This window comes from Primulina huaijiensis, chromosome 17 (genome assembly GCF_012295235.1).
Source record: "Primulina huaijiensis isolate GDHJ02 chromosome 17, ASM1229523v2, whole genome shotgun sequence".
Classification (NCBI taxonomy): Eukaryota; Viridiplantae; Streptophyta; class Magnoliopsida; order Lamiales; family Gesneriaceae; genus Primulina; species Primulina huaijiensis.
The window spans coordinates 7,916,539-7,932,308 of NC_133322.1; the positions used below are offsets into that span (position 1 = coordinate 7,916,539).

Consider the following 15,770-nt stretch of genomic DNA (forward strand, 5'->3'; position numbering starts at 1 on the left):
GTTCAAAATATTTAGCCTCAATTTAAATACCATTGTTTTAACACCCTTCTTCTATACTTGACACGATTAATGATACTTATACTCGTAATCAAAAAAAGGTGACGATATCCTTTATTATGAAGTAATTCAAATAAGAGTATCAATTTGATGGTTTATAAAAATTTTGGCATGATATCCCTACATTTTGTAAAAGCCAAAAACTCAACTCAAGCAACATCAAGCATATTTTCATACACAAACATACACCGTATTATTGTACATATAGTCATAAACATTGTGAAACTTGTTTCAAACACTGACACAAAATCTATTATAATATATATGCGGAAGCTATACAATAAGATATCAAGGTTCTTGTCGAGGTAAGGCATGTCAGAAGCATCCATTGGAGAACCGACATCCTATGTATCTTCATTACCTGATCCTGTAATATATGAGCTACGTGAGTTTATAAAACTCAATAAGTTGGCACTTATATGTATCAATATGCATCGAAGAATTAAACATATCAAGTCGTGATCAACAATGAATCTTTAAATCATGTCATACCATAGCATATATTCATGTTCATTTTTGTACTTGAGCCTCATTAGTTGACCTGTACTACTGTGCTTGCTTTATTGTATAGCTACTACTGTGTTGGACGTCAGAGAGCACCTTTGACAAACCCACGCCCCATGAACATATATTGATCAATAGGTTTGGTGGACTTAAAACCACCCATGATGTCAACAAGCTCGTATATCATATAAAAATCAGTCATTTTCTGACTCTTTTATGTTCATGTTCATGACATAGTACCCATCTTCAATATTCATGAATGTCTTTCATATTTTATATTTTATGTTCATGTTCATGACATAGCACCCATCTTCAATATTCATGAATGTCTTTCATATTTTATATATAACAATGGAATATGGTGCTATATTTCATCAATTAACGTACTAACAATGTACATATAGCAATAATCAATGGGAAACATTTGAAATTCATAATATTACTCATGTATTACTTCAAGAACATGCCAACTTACAGTCCAAGCATAAGAACACTGGTTTGAGACGATGTTTCTCGCTCCTATACTGCCAAATATATAAAAATCCAATCAGTATGTCTATATGGTCTTCTACATATATAACTTCCATTAAAATGATGAAAACTTACAATTATAGGATGCTCTTGTGATCGAAAACTCATTTCTAACTTAAGATGTGGAAGAAGAAGAAGGAAAAGTTCACTTGGAGGAAGAAATCTTGCTTTCTTTCGTGTGTTTGCTGCTACATAAGAGAAAGAATGGTGTAAATGCTTAGAAAATTCGAAACTTAACTTTTATTATACTCAGCGGCGCTCGGGCGGTAAGATCTTACCGTCCAGGCACAGAACTTTCTGTCCAAACACTAAAATTTTCGTGCACCGGCTTTCGGACGGTAAGATCTTACCGCTTGGGCGCCACACATTCTGCCTCTGTGCACATTTTCATCAAATATCGCTCCAGAAACGTCTCTTCCTTTCATAATTTGAAAAAGTGGCAAACATAAAAGTTGTAGCCCTATGTCTTAACTTGCTTATCCAATTAGCCTCATATCATTTAAAGGTCCGAGTAAAAAATTATGCTCAATCTACCATAATGTGTCATTATAGGAATGACGATATATACGACACACTTTGGGGTGCTTTTGGCTTGTCTTCCACAATGATTTGGACAAACTAAAAACATAAAAGTTGTAGCCTTATATCTTATCTTTTTAATGGTTATGGCCTCACACAATTTGGATCAATATCCAAATCATTATGCTAAAACCCGTAAGAGCTACCATGATTTCATCTCATTTCCTGCAATTCCATATCAACTTTCATTACACTAGTTTATCTACACATCTTATTATCATTATTTAAACATATATTCATTCTCAATACACCATAGAAAATATATAAATCATATTAAATCTCAAAATTGATACATCAATCAACACGTGGAATATAATGAGCCAACTAACCACATAATAAATTATATAATGCATCATTAATCATTTGTACGAGCAATCGGGCATTACAATTCTCCCCTTCTTCAAAGAATTTCATCCTCGAAATTTGATGTACCGTATAGTTTAGGATATCTCTGTTGAATTTCGTTTTCTCGTTCCCAAGTTGCTTTTTCAATTGCATGATTGCTCCATAATAGTTTCACTAAGGGTATTTCCTTGCCTCGTAACACTTTGGATTTTCTGTCGAGGATTTGGATCGATTGTTCTTCATACGAGAGATTCGATGCAAGCTCCAATGGTTCATAATGAAGAACATGAGATGGATTGGCCAAATACTTCCGTAGCAAGGAAACGTGAAAAACATTATGAATATTTGACAAGTTCGGTGGTAAAGCAACTCGGTATGCCCTGTTTCCTATTCTGTCCAGGATTTCAAATGGACCGATATATCTTGGACTTAATTTTTCCTTCTTACCAAAACGCAAAATGCCCTTCAATGGTGATATTTTTACAAATACATGGTCATCGACATGAAATTCCAATTGACAACGTCGCACATCAGCATAACGTTTCTGTCGGCTCTGGGCAGTGTGCATTCTTTCTCTGATTTTGGTTACCAATTTTGCTGTCTGTCGCACCAATTCAGGGCCTAATAACTTTTTTCTCCTATTTCATCCTAATGTACTAGAGATCGACATTTTCTACCATATAATATAGTATAGGGTGTCATTCCAATACTTGACTGATAACTATTGTTATAGGTAAACTCAGCCACCGGTAATTTACTGTCCCAACTGCCTGAAAAGTCAATAGCACAAGCCCTCAACATATCTTTTAATATTTGATTCACTTGTCTGATTGTCCATCCATTTGAGGGTGGAATGTTGTACTAAATGCTAATCGAGTTCCCATAGCATGATGTAAACTTTTGCAAAATGCAGACATAAATTTGGGATCTCTATCATATACAATGGACACTGTGATACCATGAAGCCTCACTATCTCTTTGATTTATTCTTCAGCATATTGATTCATCGTTTATGTGGTCTTCATCGGAAGAAAGTGAGCTGATTTTGTAAGCCGATCGACAATAACCCATATAGCATTGAATTCTCTTTGTGTTCTTGGAAAACCAAGGATGAAATCCATTGTATTATGTTCTCATTTCCAATCAGGAATGGATAATGGTTTCAGGAGTCCTGCTGGTCTTTGATGTTCAGTCTTGACCTATTGACAAGTGAGACATTGTGCAACAAATTGAGCAATGTCCTTCTTCATACCTAGCCACCAAAATAATGGTTTTAAATCTTTGTACATTTTCGTATCTCCTGGATGAATCGAATAGGGTGTAGCATGAGAATCTATAAGAATTTTGGTCCTTATCGTTCCTTGTTTTGGCACACACAATCTACATCGATATGTCCAAATTCCTTCCTCGTTCAATTCAAAGTTCAAATTTTCTTTTTCCTCATCTCGCTGTCTCAGTTGTTGTAATTCATTATCTGCACTTTGTTCGGCCTTGATCCTGTCTACAAGTGTTGGTCGAACCATGAGGGATGATAATCGGATTGAAGCTCCTTTTGGAATAACCTCAATCTGCAAGTTCTGTAAATCCCATAAGATTTGCTCTTATACTTGTATTGCGGCAGTAGAACTGGATTTTCGACTTAACGCATCTGCAACAACATTGGTTTTACATGGATGATAAGTAATAACACAATCATAATCCTTCACTAATTCCAACCAACGTCGTTGTTGCATATTCAGTTCTTTTTGCGTGAAAAAATATTTCAAACTCTCGTGGTCAGTGTAAATTTCACACCTCTCACCATATAGATAATGACACAATATTTTCAACGCAAATACCACTGCAGCCAGTTCTAAATCATGTGTGGGATAGTTCTTTTCATATTCCTTCAACTGTCTTGATGCATAAGCAATCATCTTCTCGTGCTGCATTAGGACTGCTCCTAAACCTTGTTTTGAAGCATCACTGTATACCACAAAATATCCTGATCCTTCTGGAATAGCAAGGACCGGTGCTGATGTCAATTTTATCTTTAACTCTTGGAAACTGCGATCACATGCTTCGTCCCATACAAATTTCACATTCTTTCGTGTTAAAGAAGTCAATTGCAATGATATTTTTGAGAATTCTGCTATAAAACGACGGTAATAACCAGCTAATCCAAGAAAACTACGTACTCCAGCAACAGTATTTGGTCGTAGCCAGTTATTAACATCTTCAATCTTGCTTGGATCCACATATATGCCTTCTTTTGAGATGATATGACCCAAGAATGCTACTTGTTCAAGCAAAAATTCGCATTTCTTCCATTTAGCATATAAATGTTTATCCTTCAAAGTTTGCAAAACTAGTTTCAGCTGTTCTCGATACTTCTCTACAGTTCGTGAGAAGATGAGAATATCATCTATAAACACAATCACGAACTTGTCTAAAAATGACTTGAAAATTATGTTCATTAAATCCATAAAAGCAGCTAGTGCATTTGTTAGTCCAAATGGCATTACAAGAAATTCATAATGCCCATACCTGGTTTGAAAGAAAATCTTTGAGATATCATCTGACTTTACTTTTAATTGATGATAGCCTGATCGTAAATCAATCTTCAAAAAGATAGCAGCTCTTTGTAATTGATCAAACAAATCATCAATCATGGGGAGTGGATATCTATTTTCGATTGTCACTTTGTTTAATTTCCTATAATCAATACATAGACGAAGGGTACCGTCTTTCTTCTTCACAAATAAAACAGGTGCACCCCACGGTGAAAAGCTTAGTCTAATAAATCCTTTATCAAGTAACTCTTGTAATTGTTCTTTCAATTCCTTCATTTCTGTTGGAGCTAATCGATAAGGAGCTTTCGATATCGGCTGAGTTCCTGCCACAACATCAGTCACAAATTCGATCTCTCTATCTGGGGGTAAGCCTATTATATCGTCGGGGAATACCTCTGGAAATTCACAAACAACATCTGTATCTTAACTCACGAACATGTGGGTCAATTGTTAGAATAGATGCTAAATATCCTTGACACCTCTTCTATAGTAATTTGCATACCTTCATACAAGAGATTATCGGAAGAGATAAGGATATACATGCACTTGTTATTGTGAATGGTTCAGATCCTACTGGCGTAAACTTGATCATTTTCATGCCACAGTCAATAGTAACTCTGTACTTCGAGAGCCAATCCATTCCCAATATCACATCTAAATCGGTCATTTTCAGAACTATCAAATTAGCATACATCTGATGGCCTTGGACATATATTAGACACCCTCGCACAATCTGATTTGTCTGTAATTCTTGTCCAGAAGGTAAAGCTATGGAGAGTTGTGTCTCTGTTCTACTTGCTGTAATGCCCAGTCTCCTCTATACAAACGATTCCGAAATGAAAGAATGTGTGGCTCTTGAATCTAGTAAAACAATCGCAGTGATACCAGAAATCAAGAACATACCAGTGATAATCGATGTATCAGCATCCACTTCCTCTTTGGTCATCGAGAAAAGGCGTCCCTGTACTTTCTCGGAACTTCCTGGACAATTTCTGGCGAGATGCCCCGGCTTTTTGCAATGATAACAATCATTGGTACCTTGCATACATTCACCTCCATGGGGTTTGCCACATTTAGGACAAGGTTGTCTGTCCTCTTCCTTACGTGGAGGGGGACCCTTGCCACGGGGTTCCTCTGGTCGAGTACCTTTGCTATCGGTTTTTTTGCCTTGTCCTGTTCCTTGACTCTTTTGAAAGTACTGCTGCCTTCGCTGTTGCATGTCTCTGTCAATGTCTTGTTCATCCTGTTCTGCCATAAGTGCTCTTTCCACTATCTCCCCATATGTAACAACTTTCGACATTCGTGCATCTCTTTTAATTTCATAGCGAAGTCCCCGCATGAAGTGTTCGCCCTTACTTGTGTCATCATGTGCAATATATGGTACATACTGAACTCCAGCTTGAATTATTGTATATATTCGGTCATTGGCATGATTCCTTGCTTCAGATTGAGGAAATCACTTGCTTTCTTGGCTCGTACATCTTTACTGAAATATTTGTTGTAAAACGTGGACTTAAATGTATCCCATGTCAATGGCTTCGCAGGTAATGCCACTTTTGCACTCTCCCACCATATTCTTTCATGTTTTGTTAACATAAAGATGGCACAAGTTACCTTCTCAGTATCTTCCATATGGAGGTACGAGAAGATGGACTCCAATGACTTCAGGAGGATCCATTCTTCTGCTACTGCCGGATCAGTGCTTCCCATGAATTCAGGAGGATTCAGACGTCGAAAGCGATCATACACATCCGTCTGAACAGGCACATGTTTGGGTAGCATGGATTGTGCTTGCGCCTGCTCATGAGTAGTCCGTTGCATCTCCAGCAGCTGCTATATCTATTCACCATGGACTTTCGCTGGTTGTTGGAGTACCTGAGCAAAATTGTCTATAGGTCGTGGAGCACTGCCTTCACCTTCGGTTACTGGGGCCTTGCCCTTAGATGACTCTCCTTCATGTACCTTGCATTTAGGTGGCATCCTCTTTTATCCTACACGTAGGTCACGTAGAAGCACATTACTTAGCATAAACTATGGGATACCAAGATACTTACTTGCCGAGTTCCCATGTATGGATGAAGTGTAGTGTCTTACCTGTCGAAGAACCCTGGGCTCTGATACCAATTTAAAGTGTAACACCCTTCTTCTATACTTGACACGATTAATAATACTTATACTCGTAATCAAAATAGGGTTTGACGATATCCTTTATTATGAAGTAATTCAAACAAGAGTATCAGTTTGACGGTTTATAAAAATTTTGGCATTATGTCCCTACATTTTGTAAAAGACAAAAACTCAACTCAAGCAACAACATCAAGCATGTTTTCATACACAAATATATACAATATTATTATACATATAGTCATAAACATTGTGAAACTTGTTTCAAACCCTGACATAAAATCCATTATAATACATATGCAGAAGCTATAGAATAAGATATCCAGGTTCTTGTCGAGGTAAGGCACGTCACAAGCATCCATTGACAAACCGGCATCCTATGTATCTTCATTACCTGATCCTGTAATACATGAGCTACGTGAGTTTATAAAACTCAATAAGTTGGCACTTATACGTATCAATATGTATCGAAGAATTATACATATCAAGTCGTGATCAACAATGAATCTTTATGAGACGTACCGTACTTTTACTACTTAAAATTTGCGGAAGAATTAAAATTTTCTTAAATAAAAAGTGAGCATTCAAAATTCGATAAAAGAAATAAAACTGTACGTCTCTCAAGTTGTTGCAACAAAAGATTTGAAATTTAAAGTTTGACATAAGAAATAAATGTTTTAATAAAACTTAAAACAAGGCGGTCCTCGGGTTTAGCCTCCCGCTCAGTCCAAGTCTGCTCCTTGGTCGCCACCTCCTGTCTCCTCATAGACATCCTCACCTACATCGATCAAGTCTAGTGAGTCTATAGACTCAACACATATAAACTGGAATAGCAAGTAATACATAATAAAACCACATGCAACTTTAAAATAGGACCTACATACTTGAAATTTGAACTTGCAAAATGAACTTGAACATACGTACGTACATAATTAGACGTGCCGTCAACATAAACTTTCTTAACATGCTTGCATACTTGAACGTACTTGAACATACATAATTTCATCATTTTTCGTAGATGCATGATTCAAAGCAAGTGACCCATAACATACTCGCCTGATCAGACAAAACCACAGTACTGTGATGACAGAGACGTATCCACTGCCACTTAAATGAGATCCCCGTTCATAATTTAATGGGCTGATTGGTCCACGTTCATAATTTAACGCTTTCCAATCTCGATCTAAACCCGTTTATAATTTAACGGGCGGATTGGTCCCCGTTCATAATTTAACGCTTTCCAATCCTAAACATAATTTGGTCACAAGACATTTAGCATACCTCAAAATTTTAAATATTTTCTTGCACGTCATACATACTTACTTGACGTTGAGGGATTCGTTGGACTTCGATCGGGGCCGTCGCTGCTGCACGGACTAACATGAAACTGCATACTTAACTTGCATAGCTTAGACGTACTTATCATGGTTACTCTCAAGCTCACTCATTTCTTAGGACATTCTAAAATTTCCCCTGACTCGACCTTGATAATCCTTGCACTAAACCATGACATCAAACCCCAAAGCAAACATTAAACTTTTCCCAAAAACGTGAGTACACGGACCTCGTTACCGGGTCCGTATACGGGTCCCTCTAAGTACGGTGGAAAGAATACTCGAAAAGAAAAAGGGGCACGGACCCCGTGCTAGGGTCCGTGTAGGGGTCCGGGTGGCTTCGCGAATTTTGACACCGAAAAGAAACAAAGGCACGGACCCTGTGCCCTGGTCCGTGTAGCTACTGTGAACACGTACCTACGAGAATTCATGTGCTTGTGGCTTCCTCTTCCTATTTCGATCACCCAGCCATGACTCGACACCTCGAGACCCGTCCTAGGATGTCACGACATTGTACCAAACCCAAGTAAGCCATTATAATTGTATGTGTTTACTGGTTGGTCCCAAATAGAAACAGGACTCAAAAAAGAGAAACTTGCGTTGACTGGTTGATTTGGCGACCCACATGATTTGCGAATAAAACTGTCTGAAACACAAGCTAGAAAGATCCACAGCACACACGATCACACCTCTTGGAAAAATACAATTGTGTTGTGAGGTTCTGAAAAAAGGGTGGTGATGTATGTTGTGATTTGACTAAATGGATGTGGTTCACAAACCCGCTCAGGCCGTAGATGCCAGTTTATTACTTCACCATCAGTTTAGCTATTTTTAATTCTCTTCACTCTTTGTTGGTTGCATGTGAGTTGTAGTCCGTAACCTATTTGGCTTGAGGACAAGCCAAAGGTTAGTATGAGGGGGTTGATAGAAGTAGTTTTTACGTCTTTTATTGCATTAGTTGGTGTGTGTTTGCATTGTGCATGCGTACATTTTGTTTACATTTTGTTCATTTTAGAGTAAACATTTGCATTTAGTCATGTCTCACCTGGACGTAACGAATTGGCAGGTAAACTGGTGGGAAAAAGGAAATCGGAGCAAAGTGTACCAGCAAGAAGACAATGGACAGAAGAGACGGCGCCCGGGCGGTAAAATTCTACCGCCCGAGCGCGAGAAGTAATTCACGAAGAAAAATTACAGAATATGTGGCGCTCGAGCGATAATTGTCTACCGCCCGAGCGCTGGAAGCCGCACTCCCCAAGTGTTTTACAGAGAGTGTGGCGCTCGAGCGATAATTCTTTACCGCCCGAGCGCCACCTAAGTTTGGCAAGATTTGGCAGCCGATTCTTTACCTTATTTTGGGAGTGTGGCTGATATGGGAAGGAGAGGTACGAGATTTGAGATTGATTCAGACATATTTTCAGAGCCGCCACAAGCTTGGGAGAGAATTGGGCGCTTGGATTGAAGATTCGACACTTTCCGGGCACCGTTCTTCATGTTTTCGTCAATTCTAGTATTTCTAACTTAGTTTTTATCTTCAAAACTTTGTTTTGCTGATTTCAATCATGAATTCTAGTAGCTAGCTTTAATATTTGTTGCGATTTGAGGGGATCCTACCCCAAAACTCTGATTTAATTTAATTCAATTTCGATTTCGGGTTTATTCTTGATTATGCTATTGTTTTTCTTCGTGTTGTTAGAGCAGAGCTAATTTTAACAACGAGTTTATATCGTGAGTGAGTTCGAGAGAATAGCTTGTGATAGGAACGAGTAGTACAATCCGTCAATCTACAATTTACATAGACATATGAGATTGGATACGCGCCGATAGTCATAGTCCTAAGGGTCGAAAACTAGGGGATTTCACAGATCGACATGCGATTCACTCATGATAAATAATTAAAGACATTTATTATTTCATTGAGTCGAATTAGTTTGGCATAGCTCTAGAGAGTATGTTCAATTGAATAGGAAATCCTGTCGGAAGCGTAAATCAATATAGAACGAATTAATTAATTAACGAGGGGTAGGTGAACCGATATTCCCAACAAATCCTTCTTTTCATTGAATTTTAATCAACCATTTTAGATATTATCTTCCCTCAGTTAATTATTGAATCTTTTTATTTGCATATTTGCTTAAGAATAGTAGTGTTAAAACAATCAAATCAATTTTCGTTGCTAAATGTTCAATAACTGAAAATAACCATTGTTAAATACAGTCTTCAGTGGAACGATACTCGTACTCCGGTACATTATACTATTACTTGACATCGTGCACTTGCGATGAATTTTGAGCATACAAAACCATATTTTTATTAAGGATTTCACAGTGCAAGTTTTGCTCGAACAAGTTTTTGGCGCCGTTGCCGGAGACTGTTAATCTACAATTTTATTTTTAGCTATTTTCTTTAGCAGTTTTTTTTTACTACTTTTATTTTTCTTTTTTGAACTAACGCTCCGTATTCTGTTCCAGATCTCTTGTCCAGTGCATGCCAAGGTCTCTCGAGTCTGAATTAGAGATATTCGATCCCGAGATTGAAAGAACATTACGCAGATGACAACAACAGCAGAGACTTAGAGACATAATGAACAGAAACGAACGTGAGGAGGAGCATCACGAAGATCTAAGGATCGAAGAGCCAAGGCGCATACCCATGCTTGAGTATGCGCAACCGTCGCTTGACGGGGCACGTCCAAGCATAGTGCGCCCAACTGTCAGGGCAAACCAATTTGAGATCAAGCCAGCAATAATTCAAATGATCCAGAACACTGTCCAGTTCGGGGGGAATACGCTGGATGATCCGAACACTCACATCGCCGACTTCTTAGAAATTTGCGATACTTTTAAATTTAATGGAGTTTCAGATGATGCTGTTAGACTACGCTTATTTCCCTTTTCTTTGCGTGATAAAGCTAAATCTTGGTTGAATTGTTTACCTGCAGGTTCAATCACAACTTGGGATGATATGGCCAAGGCATTCCACTTAAAGTACTTTCCTCCATCAAAAACCATGAAGCTGCGAGCGGACATAACCACCTTCTCTCAATTTGAGCAGGAGTCACTCTACAAGGCGTGGGAGCGCTACAAAGACTTATTGCGAAGATGCCCACATCATGAGTTGCCTCTTGGGTTAGTGGTCCAAACTTTTTACTATGGTTTAATTTCATCTAACCGGACCATGATAGATGCTGCGGCCTGCGGAAATCTGTTGAGGAAAACGGCCGAAGAAGGGTATGAGTTACTAGAGGAGATGGCTGCTAGCAGCTATCACCCTCAATCCGAAAGGAACACTCAGCGAAGGACTGCAGGAATACACCAGGTAACTGACTTTTCAGCTGTCACTGCACAATTAGAAGCACTCAACAGGAAAATAGACAGCATGAACACAAACGGGACAGCGATGCGCCTGCAAGAGATATTTTGTGAAAAATGCGGAGGGGAACACTATGTTAAAGACTGTCAAGACAGTGGCCCTTTCTATGTAAATGAGGAGGCACCAGTGAATCAAGTGGGGATTCAAAACCGTCCGAGGAATGATCCTTATTCAAACACATATAATCCTGGATGGAGACAACACCCCAACTTCTCATGGGGTGGCCAAGGCAGTCAAACGCGACCACAAGGAGGACAGCAGTATAGTAAGCAACCGATGTATCGAAATGAAACTCGAGATGAAAAATCAAACTTGGAGCAAATGATGTCGAAGTTCATTTCATCCACTGAAACTAGACTCCAAAACCAAGATGCATCGATAAAAGGACTCGAGAATCAGATTGGGCAGTTAGCCAAAATGATAGCCAGTAGAGAGCCAGGCACCTTGCCTAGTAACACGGAGACTAATCCAAAAGAGCAAGTGAAGGCCATTGAGTTGAAGAGTGGAAAGGTTCTAGAGTCACGGGAAAAAGAAAAAATTCAAGCAGGGGATGAGCAGACTGCAACATCTAAAGGTAAGTCTTCTAACTCTACACCAGCACCCACTGCACAGTCTAAGATTGTTATCCCTCCACCTTTCCCTGCAGCATTGAAAAAAGCAAAACTAGATGCACAATTCGGTAAGTTTCTAGAGGTGTTTAAAAAATTGCATATCAATATTCCTTTTGCCGATGCTTTGATGCAAATGCCTAGTTATGCTAAATTTTTGAAGGACATCTTAGCGAACAAGAGAAAATTGGAGGATCACATGACGGTAAGTCTAACTGAAAACTGCTCTGCTTTGATGCAAAACAAGATCCCACCGAAACTCAAAGATCCAGGGAGTTTTTCTATTCCTTGCATGATTGGTGATGTTGTTTTTCATAAAGCGTTATGTGATCTTGGTGCAAGTATCAACCTCATGCCTTTTTCTGTGTTCAGGAAACTTGGATTGGGAGAACCTAAACCGACAAGGATGTCTTTACAACTGGCTGACAGATCTGTCAAGTATCCAAGAGGAGTGATTGAGGATGTGTTAGTCAAGGTGGACAAATTTATCTTCCCTGCAGATTTTGTGGTGCTCGACATGGAGGAGGATATGGAGATGCCTCTAATTTTGGGGAGACCGTTCCTTGCAACTGGCAAGGCTCTGATAGATGTGCAGGAAGGGAAGTTAAGATTGAGAGTGGGAGAAGAGGAGATTACTTTTGACGTTTTTAATACACTTAAGCACACTTTGCATGCTGATAGTTGTTATAGAATTGATGCTATTGATTCTCTTGTGTCTAACTATGTGCAAGATGCTCTTAAGGACCCTTTGGAGGCCACTCTCACTACTGAAATGGGAGAAGATGAATTGGATGAAGAAAAAGTTGAAATAGTGGCATACTTTAACGCCAACCATCCATGGAGAAAGCCCATGAAGATGCGACTAGAGGATTTAGGAGAGCGAAGAGATTTGACACCGCCAAAGTCAAGTATTGAATAACACTTTACCTGTCATTATTTCTGCTGCTTTGACAGATGTGATGGAGGACAAACTGTTGGAAGTTTTGAAAGCGCACAAGAGTGCATTTGCGTGGAAGGTGACAGATATCAAAGGAATCAATCCATCAGTCTTCATGCACAAGATCTTGATGGAAGACAAATACTCACCTCTTGTGCAACCTCAGAGAAGATTGAATCCAAAGATGCAAGAGGTGGTGAAGGCTGAAACGATTAAGCTTCTCGATGCAGGTATTATCTATCCTATATCTGATAGTGCATGGGAAAGTCCTGTTCAGTGTGTGCCGAAAAAAGGTGGGATTACTGTGATCACAAATGAAAATAATGAATTAATACCCACTAGGACTGTTACGGGATGGCGTGTGTGCATTGACTACAGAAAATTAAATGATGCCACCCGTAAAGACCACTTTCCCCTTCCCTTTATTGATCAAATGCTTGAGAGGTTAGCGGGTCACGAGTATTATTGTTTTTTGGACGGGTATTCTGGGTATAATCAAATCACTATTGCACCTGAGGACCAAGAGAAAACCACTTTCACTTGTCCTTATGGAACTTTTGCTTTTCGCCGTATGCCTTTTGGTCTTTGTAATGCACCGGCTACATTTCAGCGCTGTATGACTGCTATATTCCATGATATGATTGAAAATTTTCTTGAAATATTTATGGATGACTTTTCTATCTTTGGTGCAACGTTTGATGAGTGTTTGCATAATTTGAGATCTGTGTTGAGGAGGTGCGAGGAGACGAACCTGGTACTTAATTGGGAGAAGTGTCACTTCATGGTGCAAGAGGGAATTGTCCTAGGGCACAAGATTTCGGAGAACGGAATAGCGGTGGACAAGGCAAAAGTCGAAGTTATCAAGAACTTACCACCTCCGACATCCATAAAGGGAGTTAGAAGTTTTCTAGGCCACGCCGGTTTTTATCGGCGTTTTATCAAAGATTTTTCTAAAATTGCCAAACCTCTATCTTCCTTACTTATGAAAGATATGCCCTTTGATTTTAATTCTGACTGTTTACAGGCATACGAGGATTTGAAGGAGCGCTTGGTGACGGCTCCTGTCTTGGTGGCTCCAGATTGGGATCTACCATTCGAGGTCATGTGCGATGCCAGTGATACTGCGGTGGGAGCTGTGCTTGGCCAGCGGCAAAACAAGGTATTTCATACAATCTACTACGCAAGTAAGACCTTAGATGAGGCTCAATTGAATTATGCGACAACTGAAAAGGAATTACTTGCAGTAGTATTTGCTCTTGACAAATTTCACTCATATCTTGTTCTGTCCAAAGTCATTGTTTACACCGACCACTCTGCACTTAAATATTTACTTGCTAAAAAAGATGCAAAGCCACGCCTTCTTCGATGGATTTTACTGTTACAAGAATTTGATTTAGAAATAAAAGATAAGAAGGGTGTCGAGAACGTTGTGGCGGATCATCTGTCTAGGTTGGAGCTGGTTAATAATGACAGTGTAGATCAGGTTATATATGATTGGTTTCCTGATGAGCAACTATTTGAGGTGAGACACTGTCCTCGGTATGCGAATTTTGCTAACTTTCTTGTCACAGGCACACCACCACCAAATCTATCATTTCACCAACGAAAGAAATTCTTCTCTGACGTAAAACATTACTTTTGGGAGGAACCGTTTTTGTTTAAGATTTGTGCAGATTATATGATAAGAAGGTGTGTTGCAGAGGAGGAGTTTGGGCAAATTCTCAATCATTGTCATGACCGTGAGGTAGGTGGTCACTTCGGACCAACAAGGACGGCATCTAAGGTACTCGAATGTGGCTTTTATTGGCCAACCCTATTTAAAGATGCTCGTTCTTATGTGCTAGCCTGTGATAAATGCCAGCGGACATGTAACATCTCTAACCGTCATGCAATGCCATTGAATAACATCATTGAGTGTGAGGTTTTTGATGTGTGGGGGATAGACTTCATGGGACCGTTTCCCAGTTCATTCACGAAAAAATATATTTTGGTGGCGGTTGACTATGTGTCTAAATGGGTAGAGGCAGAAGCATACGCCACCAATGATGCTCAGGTGGTCTTGAAATTTTTGAAGAAAAATATTTTTAACAGATTTGGAACACCGAGAGCAATCATTAGTGATGGTGGCACTCATTTCTGCAACAAATTATTTGAAAAACTCTTGAGCAAATACGGTGTCACACACAAGATCTCTACCCCCTATAACCCCAGACAAGTGGTCAAGTTGAGGTGTCTAATCGAGAAATCAAGAGAATTAAAGAAAAAGTGGTGGGTGTCAGTAGGAAAGATTGGTCGGTGAGGTTAGATGATGCTCTTAGGGCATATAGGACTGCTTTTAAAACACCTATAGGCACTACACCATATAGGCTGTTGTTTGGTAAAGCATGTCATTTACCGGTAGAATTGCAGCATCGAGCGTATTGGGCCACAAAAGCATTGAACTTTAATTTCACTGATGCAGGTGAACGACGTCTGCTGCAACTGGATCAGTTAGAGGAATTCCGGAACCTGGCATATGATCTTGCACTGTCATACAAGGAGAAGACGAAGAAGGCCCATGATAAGCGGATCATCGAGAGGGAATTCAAGGAAGGAGACAATGTTTTACTCTACAACTCCCGATTGCGACTGTTTCCTGGAAAATTATAGTCACGATGGTCTGGACCATTCGTGATCTTTAAAGTACACCAATCGGGAGCCGTGGAACTGCACGATGGGAAGGATGGGACATTCATGGTTAATGCCCAGCGACTGAAGCACTACATGGGTGGCATAATGGAGCCACAACTTGGAATCACCCGGTTCCAAGACAATTCAAACTGAGACC

The 15,770-nt window shown here is 39.4% G+C and overlaps 1 protein-coding gene across 1 annotated transcript; it reads left to right on the forward strand.

Annotated features, from left to right (window-relative positions):
- Positions 1-10,609: 10,609 nt before the first annotated feature.
- Positions 10,610-12,925, forward strand: LOC140962581 (uncharacterized). Its single transcript, XM_073421533.1, has 3 exons — positions 10,610-12,077; positions 12,170-12,211; positions 12,327-12,925. Exons 1-3 carry the CDS (start codon positions 10,610-10,612, stop codon positions 12,923-12,925), a joined length of 2,109 nt encoding a protein of 702 aa, XP_073277634.1.
- Positions 12,926-15,770: the final 2,845 nt, after the last annotated feature.

Bases quoted from the DNA above. Each gene is read 5' to 3' on its own strand.
- LOC140962581 (XM_073421533.1), top strand. From the start codon at position 10,610: ATGAACAGAAACGAACGTGAGGAGGAGCATCACGAAGATCTAAGGATC. The intron at 12,078-12,169 runs GTAAGTTTCTAG...AAATTTTTGAAG, and splicing joins AAAACTAGATGCACAATTCG to GACATCTTAGCGAACAAGAG. The intron at 12,212-12,326 runs GTAAGTCTAACT...TTTTTCATAAAG, and splicing joins AATTGGAGGATCACATGACG to CGTTATGTGATCTTGGTGCA.